At 40.9% G+C, this 25,313-nt stretch overlaps 2 protein-coding genes across 6 annotated transcripts in view; one reads left to right on the top strand and one right to left on the bottom strand.

The window, feature by feature from the left end:
- The window catches only part of COL9A2 (collagen type IX alpha 2 chain), a 135,146-nt gene extending 133,879 nt beyond the window's left edge, over window positions 1–1,267 (bottom strand). For both annotated transcript variants that reach the window (XM_049878898.1, XM_049878899.1), the window contains exon 1: window positions 830–1,267. The gene's annotated coding sequence lies outside the window, so the exon portion shown is untranslated. The remainder of the gene's footprint in view (window positions 1–829) is intronic.
- ZFP69B (ZFP69 zinc finger protein B) lies at window positions 1,233–24,139 on the top strand. Of its 4 annotated transcripts, none has more exons than XM_049878905.1 (6): window positions 1,234–1,370; window positions 2,750–3,047; window positions 5,246–5,331; window positions 10,289–10,415; window positions 10,676–10,771; window positions 18,095–24,134. In XM_049878905.1, the coding sequence occupies exons 2-6, from the start codon at window positions 2,924–2,926 to the stop codon at window positions 19,252–19,254; spliced, it is 1,593 nt and encodes a 530-aa protein (XP_049734862.1). In that variant the 5' UTR covers window positions 1,234–1,370; window positions 2,750–2,923; the 3' UTR covers window positions 19,255–24,134. The 4 variants fall into 4 exon arrangements, with proteins under 4 accessions (XP_049734863.1, XP_049734862.1, XP_049734861.1 ...); XM_049878904.1 differs by having other exon boundaries at window positions 1,234–1,361; XM_049878906.1 differs by lacking the exon at window positions 2,750–3,047 and having other exon boundaries at window positions 1,233–1,361; window positions 18,095–24,137.
- The last annotated feature ends 1,174 nt before the right edge of the window (window positions 24,140–25,313 follow it).

The following is a 25,313-nucleotide window of genomic DNA, read 5'->3' on the forward strand; positions in this document are numbered from 1 at the left end:
TTTATGCTGTATTTTTGTTGATTAGTGATTAAGAGCATAGATTGCCTGGATTCCCCACTTGCACACTGTATGACCTTGGGCAAGTTAATGTCTCCAAACCTCAGCTTCCTCATCTGTAAAATAAGAATAATCATAATACTGACCTCGAGAGGTTGTTATGATGATTAAATCAATGGAAATATGTAATGCACTTAGAAAAAAATCTCATACTCTATAAATACTATATGAGTATTAGCAATTACTATAGCTCTATTCTGTTTCGTAAATTGTTATTTTTATAAGTTATTGATGTAGAAAGAGCCCTGGGGTCGCAGTGGTTAGCCGCTGGCTGACAACCCAACAGTAGTCTCAACCCACCAGCCACTGCACGGACAAAAGTGTGGCAGTCTTCCTGGCAAAAAAATTGACAGCCTTGGAAACCTTATGAGGCAGTTCTACCCTGTCTATAAGGTCGCTATGAGTTGGAATTGACTCCACTGAGTGAGTGGTGGGTACCGATGTAGAAGTATATTTGGAATGATGCAGTCCTATGTTTTCGAGGGGAGAAAGCCCAGCAATAAAACATCATGCACAGTATAACCACACTTTTGTAGAAAATATATAAAAATGCATGAAAAAGCATAATTTGTGTGTGTGGGGGGTGTGTGTGTGTAGGAAAGGCTGTGCACCAAATCTTAAGAGTGATTATCTATTTGGTGAGATTATGGGTAATAATTATTTTGTTTTTATTTTCCGGCATTTCAGAACTATAAGAAAAGCAGTAAAGGTAAGAACTTCCAATGAATTCTAAAACAAAAAACCCATAACAAGCAAACAAACAAAAACCTACCCGATAGTGGTATTCTTTTAGTAAAAGCCTGGATTCCATTCCATTGCCGGTCTTTTTCTACGTGCATATTATTAAAAGAAAAGTGGTATGGATTCTTTAACACTAGTGTTGTCTCAACAAAAAAGGGACAGTTCTTTTCCTTTTGTCAAAGGTTTCAAATCTCCATAGAAACAACCTCTTTCATAATCTCGGCAGAACAAAGTGGTTCTATTCGGTAATCTCTGCGGACACAAAAAGCAAGCTACCCCTCCTTCCGCAGAAGGCCGGCTGGTTCAAATTGGGTTCGGACATCCGGACGCCCCGACGAGAAAGTGCCGCAGCAACCTCCGGCACCCGGGGAGACGCCTCGGAATCCGGAAAGCCTTCCCCCGGAGGACACTGGGAACGATGCTCGGAGGCCGCTGTCGCGCAGGCGCACCGGGCTCTGGGCCGCCCTCCCCGGCGCGATCCGGGAGCGTTCCCCGCGGCGGCCCGGCGTTGTGCGAAGACTAGCTGGCCGCAGCGGAAGGGCAAGGTTGTGCGGCCCGAGCCGGTAAGAGGGGTGAGTGGGGGGCTCTCCGCAGTTTGGGAGGCGGGGTGAGCAGGAAAGCGCGAGCCCCACCTCGCCTGCTGTTAGCCTGTCGCTTGCGGTGCGCCCAGCGGCCGGGAGTCGGGCTCAGACAAAGGCCCCGAGGGCAGGGCTGGCCCGCCCAGCCCTGGGAGAAAGGTTTATCCTGGCCACTTAAAAAAAAAAAAAAAAAAAAACCGTTGTCATCGAGTGGATTCTGACTCATAGCGACCCTATTAAAAAAAAAAACAACAAAAAAACCTGTTGCTGTCGAATGGATTCTGACTCATAGCGACCCTATAGGACAGAGTAGTGCTGCCCCATAGGGTTTTCAAGGAGTGGCTGGTGGATTCGAATTGCAGACCTTTTCGTTAGCAGCCAAGTTGTTAACTACTGCATCACCAGCGACCCTGTACCAAAACCAAACCAATCCCATTGCCATCAAGTCGATTTCAACTCATAGCGACCTTATAGGACAGAGTAGAACTGCCCCCATTGAGTTTCCAAGGAGCACCTGGTGGATTTGAACTGCTGACCTTTTGGTTAACAACCGGAGCACTTAAGTATTACGTCACCAGGGTTTGTGAAGGAGCTGGGATTCAACCCCAGACCCTTTTTTATTCCAAGTCTTGGTACTATTTTAAACATAATACTGCTTAAATCAAGCAATTGGGGTGTATTCACCTCTTTATGCTTCATGACACCAGCATAGTATTTTGGACCATGAAACCAAACATAAAAAAAACCAAACCCATTGCGGTGGAGTTGATTCTGACTCATAGCGACCCTATAGGACAAGGTAGAACTGCCCCATAGGGTTTCCAAGGAGCGCCCGATGGATTCGAACTGTTGACGTTTTGGTTAGCAACTGAACTTTTAATCACTACACCACCAGGGTTTGGACCGTGAGGGCTGTGTATATCTGCAGTCTTCTGAAAAATTTTTTGAGTGATTTGTGCGGTTTTTTGAATTCTGACTGTATGACTGAACCTTTGAGGTCCCTAGGTGATGCAAAAAGGTTGTGCTCCTCAGCTGCTAACCTAAAGATTGGCAGTTCCAACCCACACAGCGTTGTGGAAGAAAGGTCTGACAATGTGCTTCCTTAAAGATTACAGCCAAGAAAACTCTATGGAGCAGTTCTGCTCTGTAACACGTGGCATCCCATGGCAATGGTTTTTTTTTTTTTTGGTTTTGACTGAGCCTTCTGATATTTTCTGCCCAGCATCTCCAGAGGTTATCTGCCTAGTATGAACACCTGGAGCCTCTGGCTGCCTGCTGAGGAGACTGATGGAGTCCAGGATGGGAGATGGTCCTTGAGGGTCGTTGACTGAAAAAAGTTCAGATGCCAGATTTTGGTATTGTATGGTCCCCAGGTCCCTGAGAGTGGAGGACATTGAGGAGCAGGAGTTGATGATCAGAGGAGACTGTATATCTGTGAAGCCTCTGTCTGGCCAGAGGTTCTGGCAGTGTCCTAATCATAAGTGGACACGCACAGTCGGAGTGCTTTGCCTTGTGGGCTGAGGCCAGAGAGGAGTGTGGGTTTCATCATGCTGCAGCAGCTCCTGATCACTCTGCCCACCGAGGCCAGCACCTGGGTAAAGTTGCACCATCCAAGGAAGGCCAAGGAGGGGACACCCCTGTGGGAGGATGTGACGAAAATATTTGAAAGAGGTAAGAATTATGCTGACGGGTGGGAGAGAGGAAAGGCAGTTTCCTCATGTGTGAGAAAGAAGGTAGATGCCTGGGTGGAGGCATTCTTGGGGAGACAACTGGGGAAAAGAAGGGGTCTAGAGTTCTTGATTATGGCTCCTGCTCTGAGGTTTTCCTGGGTAGTTGTGGTCAGTTCAGTCTGAAATCAGTATTTCACCGTCATGGTCGTATGTGTTACTTTTCATCTTCCTCGTGGGCATGTGGAGCAGGAGGGACTTGCCTGATTATCCTTATTTTACAGAAAGGAAATGTGAACCTGCCCAGGGTCACATAGGTGCTTGGACAGAAGTAGAGGACAGCAGGGAAATTACCAGGAGAGTCTAGAGTATTTTATGCAGGAAAGCAAGGAGGACATCAAAGACTAACCAGAATTTATCAAAAGAATGCAGGAGCCAAGTGCTAGGGGCTCCCGCTGGACAAATTTGGGACAGTTTTAGTGTCCAAATTGATTGTAACACCTTGAATAAGCAAAATTTCACAAGTTCATGATGACACTTAAAATAAAAGAGAAAGGAAAACTCATTTGTCAGCATTGTCACCAATTCCTTACTTTGAAAATAGATTATTATGGGAGTAACCGATGCATCTGCCCTGCCTTTTAGTTCATCTCCCATTGGTGAGGGAAAGCACTTTGCAGAATACACCTGTCAGTAACTGCAGAAGAAATTGGTCGGTAACAGGATATTCACGTGATGTCAGAGTGTTGCCCCCACAGATGGCTTGCTAAATGCAGAGGAAAGCTCGTACTTTTCCAGTGGTGAGATCTGGTGGTCACCATCTTAACTGTTTTGGTATGGGACAACCTGACATTTTGTGCCTTCTGGTGATAAAATATAAAGCACACAGTATCATCCATGAAGTATTTCTACCAAAATGTTTAACCTGAATCTAAGGTTAAAGACCAAACTTTTGGTTTACAGAAAATACAGGAGATAGAGAACTAAGGTAAACCCCACCATGAGCATACAATCAGATTGTACTGGTCTCTTAAAAAGTTAATGTCATGAAAAAAGGGGAAGTACTGTTCTAGAATAAAAGAGACCAGATATAACAACCCATTTGGATGTGTGAATCTTACTGGTTCCTGGTTTGAAAAAATTCCAGAATAAAAGGCAGTTTGGGATAATAGGGAAAATTTGAATGTGGATTGAGTATTTAAATGATACTGTGTTAATTTTCTTAGGTGCTGTAAATATAATGTAGGAGACGATCCTATTTGAAGTATTTAGGGGTAAAATATCGTTATGTCTGCAACTTTGAAATAATTAAAAAAATACCTATAGGTAGATATATGTGGCAAAATTTTAATGATTGTTGAATCTAGATTTATGGGTGTTTAGTATTCATGATAAAAAGTTATAAACAATACAAGGACAGCAATTGGTGTGCTTTAATTCCTAGTTTATACTTCTAATACCTCGAAATCAGCCAGTATTTCTTTAATTCTAACAATCCAGCCAAGTGTTATACTTAGCACTTCCGCAGATGGAAAAAAAGCAAACAAGATATACTTTTGCTATATAGTATACTAATACTCAGTTGAGGGAGATAATTATAGTAGGCAGCCTGAGAAAGATACGGGGGATAAAAACTAAGCTTTTTTGGGGAGTATAGGGGAGAAATCTTTTGCTCATTAAGGGTTCTGAGAAGATTTCACTTGAACTGATCCTGAAGGGTATTACTCAATTTTTCACCAGGTAAGACTTAGGGAAAAATACTGAGGTGGGTACTATCAAGGTAGTTCGGTTTTCCTGAAGTTCAGGATGTGTGTGGGTGTGCGTATCCAGTGATGAAGGATATCATTTAGAGGGAGATAACACTTAAAGAAAAAGCTCAGGCCTGGTTATGCAGGATCTTGAAGTCCATGGTGAAGTGTATGGATTTGCCTTTCTTGTTGGTAGGGAACCACTGAAGATTTTTGAGTAAGGGCCTGATAAATCTTTGCTTCTGGACCAGCATTGACCACTGGGAAATAGTGAAGCCCAGAGCAGCATGCTGCAGGTCTTGCACATTGAGAAGGCTTCAGGCTGCCATTGTCCCTCTAAATGTCTGTCTCTCTGTGTGTGTTGGGGAGGACCCACATTCACCAGGGCTGCAGACAGTTTTTCCGTTCGGAGGATTTGGGAGATGCAAACCTTATGGCTCTTTTCCTTCCCCAGCTCTGCTACCTGAAGATGCTGATGAGACTCAGGGAGAAAGTGTAGAGAATAAAATGACCTCTGGGCCCCCAACAGCAGAATACCAGGTGGGTTGGAGTTTTGTGTCACTACCTTGGAATTGTTTCTCAGATTTTAAGAGTCCTGGACTTTGGTTTTCTTTGACTCGGCTTCCTGGAGTAGATTTTCTTAGCCTGACATTCCTCAGGAAACCGGGCCACATGGTTGAACTTCACAGGTAATTTCCCCTACTGTTAGTGACCTCCCTCAGCAACCTTCTTGTTCCTAGTCAAACCCTGTCCATTTATCCAACAAATTTAGAAATTATGCCAGTGCTGGGGCTATGTGTGAATAAGGTATGCGGTGTACTTCTTGCCCTTAAAAACATATGGATATCATCTGGGAGAAGGGCAAATGTAAAATACTTTAAGCAACATTTAAAAATGAACAGTCAGGTTCTGATATTCTTAGAGATTTATATAGATCACTAGTGACCTTTAAGAGAGGACTTTTGACTGAGTCCTGGAGCAGAACTCAAAACTAGCTGAAAAGGGCAATGAGTAGAGAATATACTGGCAGGTCATGAAGGGCACAGACTAGGCTGAGCAGAGAAGGAAGGGGAACGTCTAAGAGCAGTTTAATAATGTGTCATGTGTCATAAATAAGCTAAACAGAAAACTAGTAGCACAGGTAAAGCTCTACCACTACCAAACCCCAGAAGTGTTAAGAGAAACAAAAGGAAAATTATACTCAGAGAAAACCTGTATAGAAAACCTGTTATGGATTGAATTGTGTCCCCCTAATATATGTGTTGTAAATCCTAATCTCTATCTGTGCCTGTGGTTATAATCCCATTTGGGAATGGGTTGTCTTTGTTACGTTAATAGGAAGGATTATCATAGGTTGTGTCTCGAATCAGTCTCTTCTGAGATATAAAAGAGATTAAATAAGCAAGCAAGTAAGCAGAGATGGAGGAAGAAACATGCCAAGCCATATGAAGATCTCCCAGAAGCAGAAGCCCAAAGAGATAAGGACCTTCCTGGAGAGCATAGAAAGAGAGAGACAGAGAGAGAGAGTCGCCCCCTGGAGCCAACACCCTGCATTCGGACTTCTAGCCTCCTAAACTGTGAGAAAATAAATTTCTGTTTAACAGCCACCCATTTATGGTATTTCTGTTAGAGCAGTACTAGATAACTAAGACAGGGCCTTTTGAGGTTTTTTTTTTTTTTTTTTAATTTTTAAAATAATTTTTATTGTGCTTTAAGTGAAAGTTTACAAATCAAGTCAGTCTGTCACATATAAGCTTATGCACAACTTACTACATACTCCCATTTACTCTCCCCCAATGAGTCAGCACGCTCCCTCCTTCCAGTCTCTCCTTCCGTGACCGTTTTGCCAGTTTATAACCCTCTCTACCCTCCCATCTCCCCTCCAGACAGGAGATGCCAACACAGTCTCAAGTGTCCATCTGATACAAGTAGCTCACTCTTCATCAGCATCTCTCTCCAACCCATTGTCCAGTCCCTTTCATGTCTGATGAGTTGTCTTCGGGAATGGTTCCTGTCCTAGGCCAACAGAAGGTTTGGGGACCATGACTGCTGGGATTCTTCTAGTCTCAGTCAGGCCATGAAGTCTGGTCTTTTTATGAGAATTTGGGGTCTGCATCCCACTGTTCTTCTGCTCCCTCAGGGGTTCTCTGTTGTGCTCCCTGTCGGGGCAGTCATTGGTTGTGGCCGGGCACCATCTAGTTCTTCTGGTCTCAGGATGATGTAAGTCTCTGGTTCATGTGGCCCTTTCTGTCTCTTGGGCTCATAGTTATCGTGTGACCTTAGTGTTCTTCATTCTCTTTTGATCCAGGTGGGTTAAGACCAGTTGATGCATCTTAGATAGCCGCTTGTTAAGACCCCAGACGCCACACTTCAAAGTGGGATGCAGAATGTTTTCGTAATAGAATTTATTTTGCCAGTTGACTTGGAAGTCCCCTTAAGCAATAGTCCCCAAACCCCTGCCCTTGCTCCGCTGACCTTGGAAGCATTCAGTTTATCCTGGAAACTTCTTTGCTTTTGGTCCAGTCCAGTTGAGCTGACCTTCCCTGTATTGAGTATTGTCCTTCCCTTCACCTAAAGTAGTTCTTATCTACTAACTAATCAGTAAATAACCCTCTCCCACCCTCCCTCCCCCCTCTCGTAACCACAAAAGAATGTGTTCTTCTCAGTTTATACTATTTCTCAAGATCTTATAATAGTGGTCTTATACAATATTTGTCCTTTTGCCTCTGACTAATTTCACTCAGCATAATGCCTTCCAGTTTCCTCCATGATATGAAATGTTTCACAGATTCATCACTGTTCTTTATCGATGCGTAGTATTCCATTGTGTGAATATACCACAATTTATTTACCCATTCATCCGTTGATGGACATCTTGGTTGCTTCCAGCTTTTTGCTATTGTAAACAGTGCTGCAATAAACATGGGTGTGCATATATCTGTTCATGTAAAGGCTCTTATTTCTCTAGGGTATATTCCGAGGGGTGGGATTTCTGGGTTGTACAGTAGTTCTATTTCTAACTTTTTAAGAAAACGCCAGATAGATTTCCAAAGTGGTTGTACCATTTTACATTCCCACCAGCAGTGTATGAGTTCCAATCTCTCCGCAGCCTCTCCAACATTTATTATTTTGTGTTTTTTGGATTAATGCCAGCCTTGTTGGAGTGAGATGGAATCTCATCGTAGTTTTAATTTGCATTTCTCTAATGGCTAACGATCGAGAGCATTTTCTCATGTATCTGTTAGCTGCCTGAATATCTTCTTTAGTGAAGTGCGTGTTCATATCCTTTGCCCACTTTTTGATTGGGTTGTTTGTCTTTTTGTGGTTGAGTTTTAATAGAATCATATAGATTTTAGAGATCAGGTGCTGGTCGGAGATGTCATAGCTGAAAATTTTTTCCCAATCTGTAGGTGGTCTTTTTACTCTTTTGGTGAAGCCTTTAGATGAGCATAGGTGTTTGATTTTTAGGAGCTCCCAGTTATCTGGTTTCTCTTCGTCATTTTTAGTAATGTTTTGTATTCTGTTTATGCCTTGTATTAGGGCTCCTAATGTCCCTATTTTTTCTTCCATGATCTTTATCATTTTAGTCTTTATGTTTAGGTCTTTGATCCACTTGGAGTTAGTTTTTGTGCATGGTGTGAGGTATGGATCCTGTTTCATTTTTTTGCAAATGGATATCCAGTTATGCCAGCACCATTTGTTAAAAAGACTATCTTTTCCCCAATTAACTGATACTGGGCCTTTGTCAAATATCAGCTGCTCATATGTGGATGGATTTATATCTGGGTTCTCAATTCTGTTCCATTGGTCTATGTGCCTGTTGTTGTACCAGTACCAGGCTGTTTTGACTACTGTGGCTGTATAATATGTTCTAAAATCAGGTAGAGTGAGGCCTCCCACTTTCTTCTTCCTTTTCAGTAATGCTTTACTTATCCGGGGCTTCTTTCCCTTCCATATGAGGTTGGTGATTTGTTTCTCCATCACTTTAAAAAATGTCATTGGAATTTGGATTGGAAGTGCATAGTATGTATAGATGGCTTTTGGTAGAATAAACATTTTTACTATGTTGAGTCTTCCTATCCATGAGCAAGGTATGATTTTCCACTTATGTAGGTCCCTTTTAGTTTCTTGCACTAGTACTTTGTAGTTTTCTTTGTATAGGTCTTTTACATCTTTGATAAGGTTTATTCCTAAGTATTTTATCTTTTTGGGGGCTACTGTGAATGGTATTGATTTGGTGATTTCCTCTTCGATGTTTTTTTTGTTGATGTAGAGGAATCCAAGTGGTTTTTGTATGTTTATCTTGTAACCTGAGACTCTGCCGAACTCTTCTATTAGTTCCAGTAGTTTTCTGGAGGATTCCTTAGGGTTTTCTGTGTATAAGATCATGTCATCTGCAAATAGAGATAATTTTACTTCTTCCTTGCCAATCCGGATGCCCTCTATTTCTTTGTCTAGCCGAATTGCTCTGGCTAGGACCTCTAGCACAATGTTGAGTAAGAGCAGTGATAGCCTTTTGAATTTTGAACCACATGATTGCGACTCATAGCGACCCTATAGGACAGAGCAGAAATGCCCTATAGGGTTTCCAGGGAGCAGCTGGTGGATTCGAACTACTGACCTTTTAGTTAGCAGCCAAGCTCTTAAGCACTGTAGCACCACAGCTCCTTACTAAGGCAGAGGGAGATATTATTAGAGAATAAGAGAGTTTTAAAATGATCTTGGCTTCCAAAATCACATAGTACAGGGTTTAATACCATGTATTTAACCTTACACAAATTCCATTTCTTCATCAGTTAAATGTGAATGCTAATGTCAGCCTGATAGGCCTGAAATGCATTCTAGAATTATTTACAGTACATAAGAAGTTTTTAAAATACTCTCCATACTTAAGGAATTTGTTATTTCTCAGCCTTCTGGCCTTTTCCTTTCACAAAATTCCAACAGCTAATGTATCTCTTTGAAATGAGAGTAGATCAAATATAAAAAGTTCTCATTATACTTCATGACACAGGGCATCTACTTTGGTCAAGGGATCTTCCATACGAGGTAGAATTCATGCTTCCTCCAAGTACTATGTTCTCTCATACTTTTCTCATTAACAAAAATACCCAACTAAGGACTCTTAGTCAAGTGTTCTGATTTTAACCAATTCTTTCAGCCCAAAAAAGGTCTCTGGCTTCTCTTGTGGCCTTGGCCCCTTTAGAACCGCCCCCTTTCTGAAATACTTCTGAACTTTTTCCTTAATCGAAATTACTATGTACTGCTCTGTGACCTTCTTTAATATTTTATGACTGTTTTCCCTTTAACCAAAATTGTAAGTTGCAAAAGGCAACTTACATGTTCTGTGAATTGTTTTGTTAACTTCCAGCAGAGAATCAATCAAACAATTACAGAGGAGTGTCCAGGGAAACTTGACCAGAATCTTTCAGCATCTAGACAGGGTCAGAACAACTTGCTGAACTTTGGCTGAACAGGAACATGTTTGATGTTCTAGGAACTGTTAACCTTCAAGGACATATCTGTCGACTTCACCCAGGAGGAGTGGGGGCAGCTAGCCCCCGCTCACCGGAATCTGTACCGGGAGGTGATGCTGGAGAACTATGGGAACCTGGTCTCAGTGGGTAAGGATGGGCTCCCCTTGTACAAAGAACATGCCTTTTGAAGAGAATCTTTATTTCTAAATAAGTGCTATGCTTGGGCTTCGGGTTCTGTGTTAGAGGTTTCGCACTCCTTCTGAACACCAGGTCAGGATTGCTGTGGTCCTTTCTGCACTGGTCTTTCTATTCTATCCTTCAGAGAGCCTAAGTACCAAAGGACTATGAAAATTCTTGGGATGTCTCCTTGACCTCAGTGCATACAGTCTCTTTTTGTCTTTGAGCAGGATATCAGCGTTCCAAACCTGGTGTGATTTCCCAGTTAGAGAAGGGAGAGGAACCATGGCTGACCGAGAGAGAAATTTCAGGAGGTCCAAGTTCAGGTAAGAGCAAGGGTCTTTGTGTTGTTTTCCAGAGAGTTCCCCTCAAAGGCTTCCCCAGGCACTGGACACACAAGAAACCTGATTCCACCACCTCTGTTACCCCTTCCCTGCACTTGCATCTCCTAATTACTAGTCTTCCTGGAGTGGGAGGAAAAGAGGTGCCTTTCTCATTAAGGTTAACCTTCTTCATCATTTTTCCTGACTATCATGATTTTTGGAAACCCTGGTAGCATAGTGGTTAAGAGCTATGGCTGCTAACCAAGAGGTCGGCAGTTCAAATCCAGCAGGTGCTCCTTGGAAACTCTATGGGGCAGTTCTACTCTGCCCTGTAGGGTTGCTATGAGTTGGTAATCGACTCAACAGCAGTGGGTTTGGTTTTTTTTTTTAATCATGATTTTCCCTCTTTCTCTAGCATTGAGACCTTGCCCTGATCAAAGTTTCCCCTGTGTATTCAGATATACATGGGTCTGTCCTCATTAAATACAGTACCTTTCAGTGAATTCTCATGTCCTTTTAACATGAATCTCACTTTCTCTCAATCATTCCAGTTTTTTCGTACATCTTGTTCTGTGAGTAAAACTTCAATTCTGACTCTCTTTTTAATTTGTATAATTTAACTTTTTGTATCAGATAATTTATGACTCTTAAAAATCACCACAGAATGCCTTCTTATCAAATCTAATGACTTATAATCGTTTTCCTCAGCTTCTAATAACAATAATGTTATTGTTGTTACCTGCTGTCAAGTTGGCCCCCAACTCACAGTGACCGCATGCACAACAGGATTGGACCATTGTGATCCATAGGGTTTTCATTGACTGATGTTCAGAAGTAGATCAACAGGCCCTTCTGCCTAGTCTGTCTTAGTATGGAAGTTCTGCTGAAACCTGTTAAGCATCATAGCAACTTCCAAGCCTCAACTGATAGAGGAGTAGTGGCTGCACTTTAGGCGCATTGGCTGGGAATTGACCCCATATCTCCCAAATGAAAGGCAAGAATTCTACTGCTGAACTATCATTGCTCCCAAAAACAATAATAATGACAACTCTTCACTGAGCTGGCCTCTTTGTAAGGTCCTGTGCCTACATTATTCCGTTTTATAAATGAGGAAAAAAAGGCTCATAGGTTAAGAAAGTTGTAGAGTTACTTAGCTACTGTTGGTGGAGTTCATATTTGAATTCCCATCATTCTGATGCCACAGTTTGTGTTCTTCCGGTGTTGTTCTACTCGGCAGCATTAGATTATGCAGACCTCACCACCTTCTTGGGATTCTTTCCTTAACCGACTAGTTTAATAATTTGTGTCTATTCATCTCTCCTTTTGGTTTTTCATTGCTTCTCATCAATATCCTTTTTAATGCAGATATATCATCTGCCTTTGTTAAGGTAGGCTCACCTACTCTAACAAGTGGACTCTAAAATTTGGCTTAAACAAAATAGGAGTTGGCTTTTCACTCATATACTGGTCTGGGGGAGCTGTTTAGATCAGGGCACAGTTCTCCAGCTGGGGAGTCAGGGACCCAGCCACACTGTAGCTCCACCATCCCTTAGGGTCTCCTCATCATCTGCATTTAGCCAGCAGTAGAGGAGACAGAGGAGCTTGTTTGGGAGGTTTTTATGAGCTTGGTCTGGAGTGATCCACATCACTTTTACTCTCATTCTCATACAGGGGAGACTTTTGTCACTTTGCTCAACCAAATTTAACGGAGATTAGGAAATACAATCTAGTGTGTATCCAAAAATGGGGAGAACAGATTTCAGTGGTGAAGCAGCAGTCTGTGCCACAATCCCTGAGGAACCTCTGTCTCTTACACTGCTGTTCTGTTTCTGTACAGACTTGCTCCGTGCACTATGATGGTTTCAATTGTCCCTCCGATGCCTGTATTTCCATCTCGGTCTTATATACCCATATGAACTCTCTTCCTGCATATCCCCGGCATTTAGGACACCTCTATGTAGATGTGCTGCTGTCACTTCAAACCCAGTATGTCCAAAAATGGAAACCATCTTCTGTCACAGACAAGTTTCTGGTCCTAACTTCCCTGTTCCAAGACTAGAAACCGTGGTATCAGCAAGAATGTGTCATGTTTTTGGCTCTCAGTCTTTCCCTCATTCCCCATGGTTTCTTCTTTGACATGACCTGTTAGATCCACCTCTACTCTTCATTTCCGTTGATGCTAAGCCAAATTCCCATCATTTCATGCCTGAATTACTAAAATTTAGTTGCACTTGTTGGTGTTCTTTTTCTGAAGCATCGTGAGTACTACTGTCAGATTTGAGCACTTGAAACATCACATTTATCTTGTTCTTACTCTGAAAGGTGACTCCCTGTTCTCTGCAGTAAGCAATGTAAACATCTCTGCTTCCTTTTTAATTCTACTCCAAAGTTTATCCAGTGATTACTGTGCACTTTCTATGTGCTATTGCTGAAGCGAGGTTAAGAATCCTGGGGCATAGAATTTTGCTGTGAAAAGCCTTTAGCCAAAGCTCATCGTTTATTTTCCACATCAGAGAACCCAGACTGGCAAGAAGCCCTGTGGATGTAAGGAATGGGGCAAAACCTTCAGACATTTTTCATCCTTTACTAAAAAAACTGATGCTTTAGAATGGTAGGGTCCAAAATGAATGAATAGGAATGGGAAGAGAGTAAAAATGAGGGCGATCACTCATCCAAAAATGTTGTGCCAGATACACTATGGATAGAAAATATAGCCCTTATACTCAAAGATTTTACAATATAGTTAATATTTTATCTCAATTAAGAAATAATTTTCTACTTCTATAAAGGCAAAAATTATGAAGATTGATAAGATCCAGTAAGTATGCAGGGAAAGCCACCCTCATTCACTCGTGCACATACCCTTCAACCCAACAATTCCTTTTCAGTAAATCCTATGAAACACTAACAAGAGTGCAGAAGAATTTATGTATAATGATGTAGATTGCAGTGTGATTTGTAATAATAAAAAGTTGGAGACAACCTAAATATATCTCAGTAGGAAAAAGTCAAATTAGGGGATGTCCATACAATAGAGTACAATGTAGTTATTAAAAAGAATGAAATAAAATGTACAGACATGGAAGGGAGCACATAAGATAAAAACTGTTTTGAGTTAAAAAACAAAACAGATGCAGAACTGTATCTATACCATGATCCCTTTTATTGTACAAATGTGTATTTACAACGACCTGTGCAAATCCACAAATTGATACACGCATATTGTTGGGAAATGTCTGTCTTAGTTATCTGGTGCTGCCGTAAGAGAAATACCACAGTGGCTGGCTTTAACAAACAGAAATTTATTTTCCCACAGTTTACAAGGCTGGAAGTCCAAATTCAGGGTGCTGACCTAGGGGAAGCCTTTCCCTCTGTTGGCTCTAGAGGCAAGTCCTTTTCCGAGCTTCTGCTCCTGAGCGATCTTGATCTCTCTCCATCTCTGCTTACTAGCTTGTTTGTTTAAACTCTTTATATCTCAGAAGAGACTGACTCTTCGGTATACACCCTACACTAATGTTGCCTCATTAACATAACAAACAGCCCATTCCTAAATGGGATTCTAACCACAGGCATGTTGTTGTTAGGTGCCATCAAATCTGTTCCAACTCATAGCACCCTGTGAACAACAGAATGAAACACTGCCTGGTCCCGCACCGTACTTAGAATCAGTGCTATGTTTGAATCCATTGTTGCAGCCACTGTGTCATTCCATCTGGTTGAGGGTGTTCCTCTTTTTTTTCTGACCCTCTACCAAGCATGATGTCCTTCTCCAGGGACTGGTCCCTCCTGATAACATGTCCAAATACATAAAGCAGAGTCTGACCATCCTCACTTTTAAGGAGCATTCTGGCTGTACTTCTTCCAAGACAGATTGGTTCTTCTGGCAGTCTGTGGTGTATTCAGTGTTCTGCGCCAGCACCATAATTCAAAGGCATCAATTCTTCTTCAGTCCTCCTTATTCATATGCATGCTTTTACATGCATTGAGGTGATTGAAATACCATGGTTTAAGTCAGGTGTGCCTTAGTCTTCAAAGTGACATCTTTGCTATTGGATGCTTAAAGAGGTTTTTTGAAGCACAGTTCCCAATGCAATATGTTGTTTGATTTCTTAACTGCCAATTCTTTGGGTGTTGGTTATGGATCCAAGTAAAAGGAAATCCTTGATAATTTCAATCTTTTCCCCATTTGTCATGATGTTACTTATTAATCCAGTTGTGCAGATTTTTGTTTTCTTTATGTTGAGGTGTAATCCATACTGAAGGCTGTAGGCTTTGCTCTTTATCAGTAAGTGCTTAATGTTCTCTTTATTTTCAGCAAGCAGAGTTGTGTCATCTGCATATTGCAGGTTGTTAATGAGTCTTCCTCCAATCCTGATGCCCCATTCTTCTTCATATAATCCAACTTCTCAGATTATTTGCTCAACATACACATTGGATAAGTATGGTGAAAGGATACAACCCTGATGCATACCTTTCTTGATTTTAAACAATGCAGTATCCCCTTGTTCTGTTCAAATGACTGCTTCTTGGTCCATGTACAGGTTCTTCACGAGCACAATTAAGTGTTCTGGAATTCCCATTCTTCTCAATGTTGTCCGTAATTTGTTATTATCTACACAGTTGAATGCCTTTGCATAGTCAGTAAAACACAGGTAAACATCTTTCTGGTATTTTCCACTTTCAGCCAGGACCCATCTGACATCAGCAAGGATATCCCTGGTTCTATGTCCTCTTCGGAATCCAGCTTGAATTTCTGGTGGTTCCCTGTCCATGTACTGCTGCAACTGTTTTTGAATGATCTTCAGCAAAATTTTACTTGCATGTAATGTTAACGATATTTTTTGATAATTTCCACGTTCTGTTGGATTTCCTTTCTTTGGAATGGGTCCAAATATGGATCTCTTCCAGTCAGTTGGCCAGGTAGCTATCTTCCAAATTTCTTGGCTTAGACTAGTGAGCGCTTCCAGCATTGCATCCATTTGTTGAAGATCTCAGTTGGTACTCTATCAATTCCTGGGGCTTTGTTTTTCACTGATAACTGCAGTGCAGCTTAGACTTCATGCTTCAGTACCATCAATTCTTGATCATATGCTCCTTCCTGAAATGGTTGAATGTTGGCCAATTCTTTTTTGTACAGTGACTCTGGGTATTCCTTCCATCTTCCCTTGATGCATCCTATGTCATTCAGTATCTTGTCCATAAAATCCCTCAATGTTGCAGCTCGAGGCTGAAATTTTTTCTTCAGTTCTTTCAGCTTGACAAATGCTGAGTGTGTTGTTTTCTTTCTCCAGATATTTACACATTTCATTATAATACTTTACTTTGTCTTCTAGAGCTTCCCTTTGAAGTACTCCGTTCAGCTTTTTACTTCATCATTTCTTCTGTTCGCTTTAGCTACTCTATGTTCAAGAGCAAATATCAGAATCTTTTCTGACATCCGTTATAGCCTTTCCTTTCTTTCCTCTTTTTAATGACCTTTTGCTTTCTTCACATATGAGGTCCTTGATATCATCCTACAACTCATCTTGTCTTCAGTCATTAGTGTTCGGGGCATCAAATCTATTCTTGAGTGGTCTCTAAATTCAGGTGGCATATACTCAAGGTTGAGCTTTGGCTCTTGTGCACTTGTTTTAATTTTCTTCAGCTTCAACTTGAACTTGCACATGAGCAATTGATGGTCTGTTCCACAGTCAGCCCCTGGCCTTGTTCTAACTGATGATAGTAAGCTTCCCCATCGTCTTTTTCACAGATGTAGTCTATTTGATTCTTGTGTATTCCATCTGGTGAGGTCCACGTGTATAGCTGCCGTTTATGTTGGTGATAAAAGGTATTTGCAGTGAATAAGTCATTGGTCTTATAAAATTTTAGCATGCAATATCTGGCATTTTTTTCTGTCACCAAGGCTGTATTTTCAAACTACTGTTCTTTCTTCTTTGTTTCCAACTTTGCATTCCAATCACCAGTAATGAACAATGCATCTTGATTGCATATTTAATCAATTTCAGACTGCAGAAGTTGGTAAAAATCTTCCATTTCTTCACCTTTGGCATTAATGGTTGGTGTGTAAATTTGAATAATAGTTATATTAACTGGTCTTCCTTGTACATATATGGATATTATCCTATCACTGACGACGTTGTACTTCAAGATACATCTTGAAATATTCTTATTTTACAATAATGCAAAGTCATCTTTCTTCAATTTGTCATCCCCAGCATAGTAAACTATATGAATGTCTGATTCAAAATGGCCAGTACTGTTCATTTCAGCTTGCTAATGCCAAGGATATCAACGTTTATGCATTCCATTTATTTTCTGACAACTTCATTTTCCTAGATTCATTCTTTGTACATTCCACATTTCAATTATCAGTGAATGTTTGCAGCTGTTTCTTCTCATTTTGTGTAGTGCCACACCAGTAAATGAAGGTCCTGAAAGCATTTATTCCAACCACGTCATTACGGTTGACTCTACTTTGAGGAGGTAGCTCTTCCCCAGTTGTATTTTGTGTGCCTTCCAACTTGAGGGGCTCATCTTCTGGCACTATATAAGACAGTGTTCTGCTGCTATTCATATGGTTTTCACTGGCCAGTCTTTTTAGAAGTAGATCTCCAGGTCCTTTTTCCTAGTTGTCTCAGTCTGGACGCTCTGCTGAAACCTGTCCATCATGGGTGATGTTGCTGGTATTTGAAATACTGGTGGCATAGCTTCCAGCATGACAACAACACGCAAGCCTCCACAGTATGACAAACTGACAGATGAGTGACATAGGAGTTAGGATTTACAGCACATATTTTTGGGGGACATAATTCAATCTGTAACAGTGTCCTAATAGATACATTCCAAATCTAGAGATTGAGGGGAATGGAAATGGGATAGGAAGAGGCTTTCCCTTTTTAGTGAACACATTCTTGTATCATTTAGTATTTTATTTTAATCAGTATTTGAGATAAAATTTTGGCATAGAAATGTGGGCTTGGGATGATGTGGTACTAGAATCCCATATTCCTTAATTTTCTGCCTTGATTTTGCCTTTACAACAGTCCTCCTTCTTAGTCCCTTTCCCCTTCCAATTCACACAGATGTGTTCCTCCTAATTTCTTTAAGTCACCTCATGTCCTTTTAACAGCTTCTTTCTCACCACCACTTCTTTACCTCCTTTCGTATCAGCTGTGTAGGTTGCAGGATCATATGTGAAGGTACTCCAAGCCTCCTGAACCTAGTATATGTTATTTTTTTTTCCCTCCCATTATCATCGTGACAATTTATTTTTTAAAGTGCACTGAATAGGAGTTACTTGTATTTTTTCTTTTTTATTTCTTTCAGACTTGGAGAGTGAAACAGAAACCAAAGAGTCAACCTTAAAAAATGACATTTCATGGAAAGAGTTACACGATGGCCTGATGATGGAGAGGTCCACAAAAGGAAGCACTTTATATTCCACGTTGGGAGAAGTCTCCAAATGTGATAAATTAGAAAGTCACCAGGAAAACCAAGGAATGGGGGAGGTGCGAGTCCTCCTGGTCCGCAAGAAAGCCCTCACTCAGGAGAGAGGCCAGGAATCAAACAGATTTGAGAAAAGTGTTCATGTGAGCTCAAAAGTTATTTCAGGACCTCTAAGAAAAAGAGATCCTAAATATGACACATCTGGAAAGAGAAGCAGACACAATTTAAATTTGATTAATCATACAAGGAGTTATGCAAAATTGAAACGGTTTGAATGTAACATTTGTGAAAAAGTCTTCAAACAGCTCATTCACCTTACTGAGCACATAAGAATTCATACTGGAGAGAAACCTTTCAGATGTAAGGAATGTGGAAAAGCCTTTAGCCAAAGTTCATCCCTTATTCCACACCAGAGAATCCATACTGGCGAGAAACCCTATGAATGTAAGGAATGTGGCAAAACCTTCAGGCATCCTTCATCCCTTACTCAGCATCTTAGAATTCATTCTGGGGAGAAGCCCTATGAATGTGGTGTATGCGAGAAAGCCTTCAGCCAGAGCATTGGGCTGATCCAGCATCTGAGAACTCATGTTAGAGATAAACCTTTTATATGCAAAGATTGTGGAAAAGCATTTTTCCAGATTAGACACCTTAAGCAACATGAGATTATTCATAGTGGTTTGAAACCCTATATTTGTAACGTATGCAGTAAAACCTTTAGCCATAGCACATACCTAACTCAACACCAGAGAACTCATACTGGGGAAAGGCCATATAAATGCAAGGAATGTGGTAAAGCTTTTAGCCAGAGAATACATCTTTCTATCCATCAGAGAGTCCACACCGGAGTGAAACCTTATGAATGCAGTCATTGTGGGAAAGCCTTTAGGCATGATTCATCCTTTGCTAAACATCAGAGAATTCATACTGGAGAAAAACCTTATGATTGTAATGAATGTGGAAAAGCTTTCAGGTGTAGCTCATCACTTATTAGACACTGCAAAACACATTTAAGAAATAACTTCAGCAATGATATATGAAATATATTCAACATCAGAACAGCCACATTGGAGCAAAAACCTCTAAATCAGTGGCTCTGACTTGAATTTTAAGAACCCACAATATTGTTTAAAAAGATGTTTTGACACAGTGTTTCCAAGTATAGATTTTGCATATTAAGAAACTACCATCTATTACCAGCATTGTTTCAGAAAAAGGGCACTTAAATATTTAAAAATGTAGGAAGGATATAATCAGTATAAAGAACAGCCCTTTGCATTCACTTAAGTCAGCTTTATGAAATTCTTCCAAATTTATCTTTACTTTTGTCATTTCACTGTAGGCCAGTGAGAACTTCATTGTGACTGATCAGTTTGTGGATTGGCTTTCTAAAAAATCATGGTTTTAAATATCCCTTTAATGAATCAATACAATAAAGTACAGCCTATTACTATAGTCCTTTACATGGCTAGAAAGGGTATAAATAAAAATGTTAGTTGACTCAGTTCTAGACAAAGTAATGTTAAAGGTAGTTTTCAAGAATTGATAATCTATACATGAAATACTTTATGTTTTGTGGTTTCTTATAGAACGATACTTGGCAAACTTTTTCTGTTAGGTTCACGTGGTAAATATATTAGGCTTTACAAGGCATATGGTCTTTGTCACAACTACTCAACTTTGCCATTGTAGTATGGAATCATCCAGAGACAATAACATAAACCAAAGTATCAACCTTGGTACCATTGACATTTTGGGTGAGATAATACTTTGTCCTATGCATTGTGTAGGGTGTTTAGCAGCATTCCTGGCTTCTACCCACAATATGTCAGTGCTGTATGCCAGTAGCACCTGCCCCCCAATTTTGACAATCAGAAATTGTCAGATGTCATTTGGGGGGCAAAATTGTCCCTAGTTGAGAACCACTGACATGAATGAATGGGTATGGCTGTGTTCCAGTAAAACCTTTACTTACAAAAGCAGGTGGTGGGCTGTGTTTGGCCTGAGGGCTGTAGTTTGCCACCTCTGCTATAGAGTATGTAAATTTATTAAAAATAGCAACAGAATAATTATCATTTAATGTTGAATTAAAAGGAGCCCTGGTGGTGCAGTGGTTAAGCACTGGGCTGCTAACTGAAACGTTGGCAGTTCAAACCCACCAGCAGCTCTTTGGGAGAAAGATATGGCAGTCTGCTTTTCATAAAGATTACAGCCTTGGAAACCCAGTGGGGCAGTTCTGCTCTGTCCCGTAGGATTGCTCTGAATCAGAATTAACAGCAACGGGTTTGGTTTTGGTTAATGTTGAATTAGTATATAGTTATGGCACAAATCTTACTCCCTTAACAATTCTTTTACTATTTTGTTGCAATAATAATTTTAAAAATACACTTGTAATGCCATCATGGGGACCTAGGAGTTACACCTCCTCACTTATCGACTATCTTGTTATCCGACACTTCTCATTTACCACAATAGTAAAAAATTTACTGACTATTTTGCACATTAACATGTCTGGCAATAACCAATGCCAGGGTACGGGCTTGGATGGTTGAGTTTATGTGTCAGCTTGGCTGGGCCATGATTCTTAGTGGTTTGGCTGTTATGTAATGATGTAATTTGGCAATTATATAATGATGGTAATTATCCTCTATTTTGCAATCTGATGTGGCCATCCTCCATTTTCAGATAACACTGATGTCACCTAACAACCTGGTCTTTGGAACCTAACCATGTCAATAAGTGAGGAGAGGGTGTATTTATGGAGACATTTATGCAGACTTTGGTCCATAATGATGCTTTTTTGCTCATCCCTAAATACCTTGGGATGTATCTGTAAAAGCATTCTTTTAAAACATAACCACAATGTAATTATTACACTTAAAAATATTAACCATTTTGAGGATAGATATATTACGGTTGGTGGCTGCAGTTTTAATAATTTTTTTTTTTAACTTTGCCTAGCATATAATGTTAGATTTGCAAATGCTCTTTCTGTTAGTAGAAGAGTCTCTAAGTTACTGGCCGGAACAACACATCAGAAGGCCCATCAAAGAGGGTCAGGCACCAGGAAAAATGTGACTGTAAGTGCCATGTTGAGGCAGGTAAGTATGAGAAAGGAAGTAGAGGAATTGACCTATAGTAAGTGAAAGAGATACTGCATTCTTCCAAACATAACTAGAGATGGGTCAAGTTTAACTTGTTACTGATACAGTAAACAGCCGGAGTATTGTTAGTGCAAACTCAAAATCATAAATTCAGATATATACCATTATGTCTAGGTTTTCCTATTATATTTTTTACTGGCCTGTCTAAATCTTCAGTCCTTATATGAATTTAATGGACAAAATGGCAGAGGGGGGATACACACAGTTTCTTGTGTTCATTCTACTGTATTTCTGTGGTCTTAGATTCCCCAAGAATTTTAATTTCTTTGCTTCTTCCAGCGAAAGGCATGACCACCACTCTTCTCTCTCTACCTTCCCTGCCTCAATGATCTCATCTAGTCTATGGCTTTAAAGACCATCGCTATGTTAATAACTGTCAAAGTGTGTCTCCAGCCCAGAGCTCTTTTCCTGAATTTCAACCTCACTCCTGCTTTACGGCCTTTGCACTGGCTGTGCCTCCAGATGCCCTACACTCTTCTCATGTTTGCTTGTATGTTGCCTTCCCACTGAAGCATGTCCTGACCATGTTACCTAATACTGGCAGCCCGTTCCTTACTCTCCAACTCCAGTACTCCAAAACTCCCCTAACCTGCTCTACTTTTTGTAATAGCATATATCATCTAACATACTAAATACATATTTATTATGTCTATTGTTTACTCTTTTCTCCCCCTACTAGAATGTAAGCTGCATAAGGGCGGAGATCATTGTTTTGTTCACTGATGTATCACAAGTGCCTAGAACAGTGCCTGGCACACATTAGGGACTCAATAAAGATTTGCTGTATTGATTTGAACTGAATTGAACTATGTAGCCATGATGAAAATAGAGAAATGCAATTCCTGTGCTTTACTACCTGAATTTTATAGATGAGAAAATCTTAACTCTTTTAGGTTCTGCTTTTTTCCCCCCTTGCAGAAGAACTGAGATTTATAGGCCTCTAAGAACAGAATTGTAGCTGACATAATTTTAAGATAGAAGAGTATTTTTTAAAGTTAGTTTGCTAAAAAGAAAAAAGTTGATTAACCACATGAGTTTATTTTGTCTTGCAAACTTTATTTTTTAAAAATGGGAAGATAAAAGACAATGTGTGAGGATACGTCAGTAGACACAAGATGTCAACAGCTTTTTTGTGGTGAGAAAACAGAAGAGTGGTGACTGCTTTAGAAGAGTGTGTCAAAGAGTATATGGACAAGAGGAGGTCCCTTGTCCACATAACAATACTTGTCAATTCACAATTTTTTGTGTGTACAATTCAGGGGTACCAATGACATTAATGATGTGAAACCAATCATGTGAGTATATCAAATCCACTTTTTCCTGACACCAAGTATGTAACAATTCTCCACTTTCTACTTCTCTGTTCAATTCTGACACCAGCTGCCCGTTCAGCACTTCTTCCATTGACTCTAACTGCCTGAAGTTAGGTCAGAGCTGATGTTAAAAGGACAGCATCTGTCTTAGGTTGGGTTCTCTAGAGAAGCAAAACCAGTGAAGTGTCTGTCTGTACACACAAACATATGTATATATGTTGTTGTAAGGTGCCGTCAAGTCAGTTCCAACTCATAGCGACCCTATGCACAACAGAAGAAACACTGCCCCATCTTGCACCATCCTTAAATCATTATGCTTGAGCCCATTGTTGCAGCCACTGTGTTAGTCCACCTTGTTGAGGGTCTTCCTCTTTTCCGCTGCCCCTGTACTTTGCCAAGCATGATATCCTTCTCCAGAGACTGATTCCTCCTGACAACATGTCCAAAGTAGGTAAGACGCAGTCTCGCCATCCTTGCTTCTAAGGAGCGTTTTGGTTGTACCTCTTCCAAGATAGATTTGTTCATTCTTCTGGCAGTCCATGGTATATTCAATATTCTTCGCCAACACCACAATTCAAAGGCATCAGTTCTTCGGTCTTCCTTATTCATTGTCCAGCTTTCACATGCATATGATGTGATTGAAAATACCATGGCTTGGATCAGGTGCCCCTTAGTCTTCATGGTAACATCTTTGCTCTTCAACACTTTAAAGAGATCCTTTGCAGCAGATTTACCCAGTGTAATGCATGTATATATATATATAGAGAGAGAGAGATTTATCTCAAGGTCATGGCTCATGCAGTTGTAGAGGTTGGCAAGTCCCAAGTCTGTGGGTCACGTATCAGGCTGGAGGCTTCTCCTGACTTAGGTAGCTGCAGGGGCTGAGGAACCCAAGGTCTGCAGGTCAGACAGCAGGAAGGTGGCTCACAGGCTGTGAAGAGTGATGAATCCAAGATTGGCAGGTAAGATGCCAGGCTGCTGGTTCATAGGCTGTGGAGGCTGACAAATCCCAAGATTGGCAGTCAATATGGCAGGCCACTGGCTCGAGTCCTAAGAATTGGAGGTCAGATGATGAGCCAGATGCAGGATCCAGAGCAAGCAAGCAAGCTTTGTCAGAATATCCATATATATGTGTTGGATGCAGACCACACTCCTGAAGAAACTCACAACTGATTGGCTGATAACATCAGAGCACATCTTGGAGGATGACTATATCACTACATAACTGCCAGATTACATCATTACCTAAATGCTAAACTACATCATTACATAACTGTCAAACCACTGAGAATCATGACCCACCAGACTGACATGACCTTAACCATCACAGGCCACCACTTGTCAACTTTGCGCCTGTACACATAAACCATACACAATCTCTAAATAAAGACAATTACAAATTGGCATATTTGCACCTAATATGTGTACAACTGAAAATACACTAGTCCAGTTCACATCTCATACTTTATAAATTAAGAAAACAAAAATATTTGATGCACACATACAAGGAGGAAATATAACAATTATAGTCCTGCTTTCTGCAACTGGTCACATGGTGGTATTTAGAACTCCTTCTTCCACCATCCATTCCATATTCCCTTTACCCTCAGTAAGCACCTCAGCTGGTCATGGTTCTTTGCCTGGTGGGGTGACCCAAGCCTGAAGGTCTGGGCCATTAGTCATGTTGGAATTGGGTTGCTGTAGTTTCCCACTGACTAATCACAGAGCATGGTAGTACTAAGAGACACCCTAAGGGGTCTTCTGTATTCCAGACATATTCTTTCATACCTCCATTATGAAACATCAGTCTGATTTGGTAGTCACGGTCAATGATACCAGTCAATAGCGTAGCTCCCTTCTTTGCCTGTTGATCCAGAGGCACGAAGAGCCCAAAGAGGCCAGGTGGCATTCTAAACTTCCAGTTCAATGGAATCTATATTGTGTCTCCAGGTTGGGACACTCCTCCCTTTGGAATTAAGACCTGTAGACATGCAAAGCATAGGGTCGTGGGGACAGGAATCAAACATTCTGTGAGTGTGTAACTAGGGGTAATAGTGAGTAGTGCGACTCTCATCTGCACCCCTTGATTCCTGAAACCATGAATCCTGGCTATGAGAGAAACATCACCATATACTGGATGGTGATTTAGAGCATATTCAGCCTCCCGGAAAACACTACCCCAACCCTGGAAAGTGTTGCCACCTAGCTGGCACCGTAATTGTGTCTTTAGAAGGCTATTCCATTGCTCTATCAAGCCAGCTGCTTCAGAATGGTATGGAATATGGTAAGACCAGTGAATTCCATGAGCATGTGCCCGTTGCTGTACTTCATTCACTGTGAAGTGAGTCCCTTCAGCCAAGGCAATGCCGTGTGGGTATCACGACAGTGGATAAGGCATTCTGTGAGTCTTTAGATGGGAGTTTTGGCAGAGGCATTGCGTGGAGGGAAGGCAAATCTGTATCCAGAGTAAATGTCTACCCCAGTAAGAATTAAACTGTGACCTTTCCATGCTGGAAGCAGTTCAATGTAATCAACCTGCAACTAGGTTGCAGGCTGATTGCCTCAGGGAATGGTACCACATCAGGTACTCAGCATTGGTCTCTGTTGCTGGTAGATTGGGCA

Source organism: Elephas maximus, chromosome 3, assembly GCF_024166365.1.
Source record: "Elephas maximus indicus isolate mEleMax1 chromosome 3, mEleMax1 primary haplotype, whole genome shotgun sequence".
NCBI lineage: Eukaryota > Metazoa > Chordata > Mammalia > Proboscidea > Elephantidae > Elephas > Elephas maximus.

Coding starts and splice junctions, on each gene's coding strand:
- ZFP69B (XM_049878905.1), top strand. CDS start 2,924: ATGCTGCAGCAGCTCCTGATCACTCTGCCCACCGAGGCCAGCACCTGG. Junction 3,048..5,245: donor GACGAAAATATTTGAAAGAG/GTAAGAATTATG, acceptor TTCCTTCCCCAG/CTCTGCTACCTGAAGATGCT. Junction 5,332..10,288: donor CCCCAACAGCAGAATACCAG/GTGGGTTGGAGT, acceptor TTGATGTTCTAG/GAACTGTTAACCTTCAAGGA.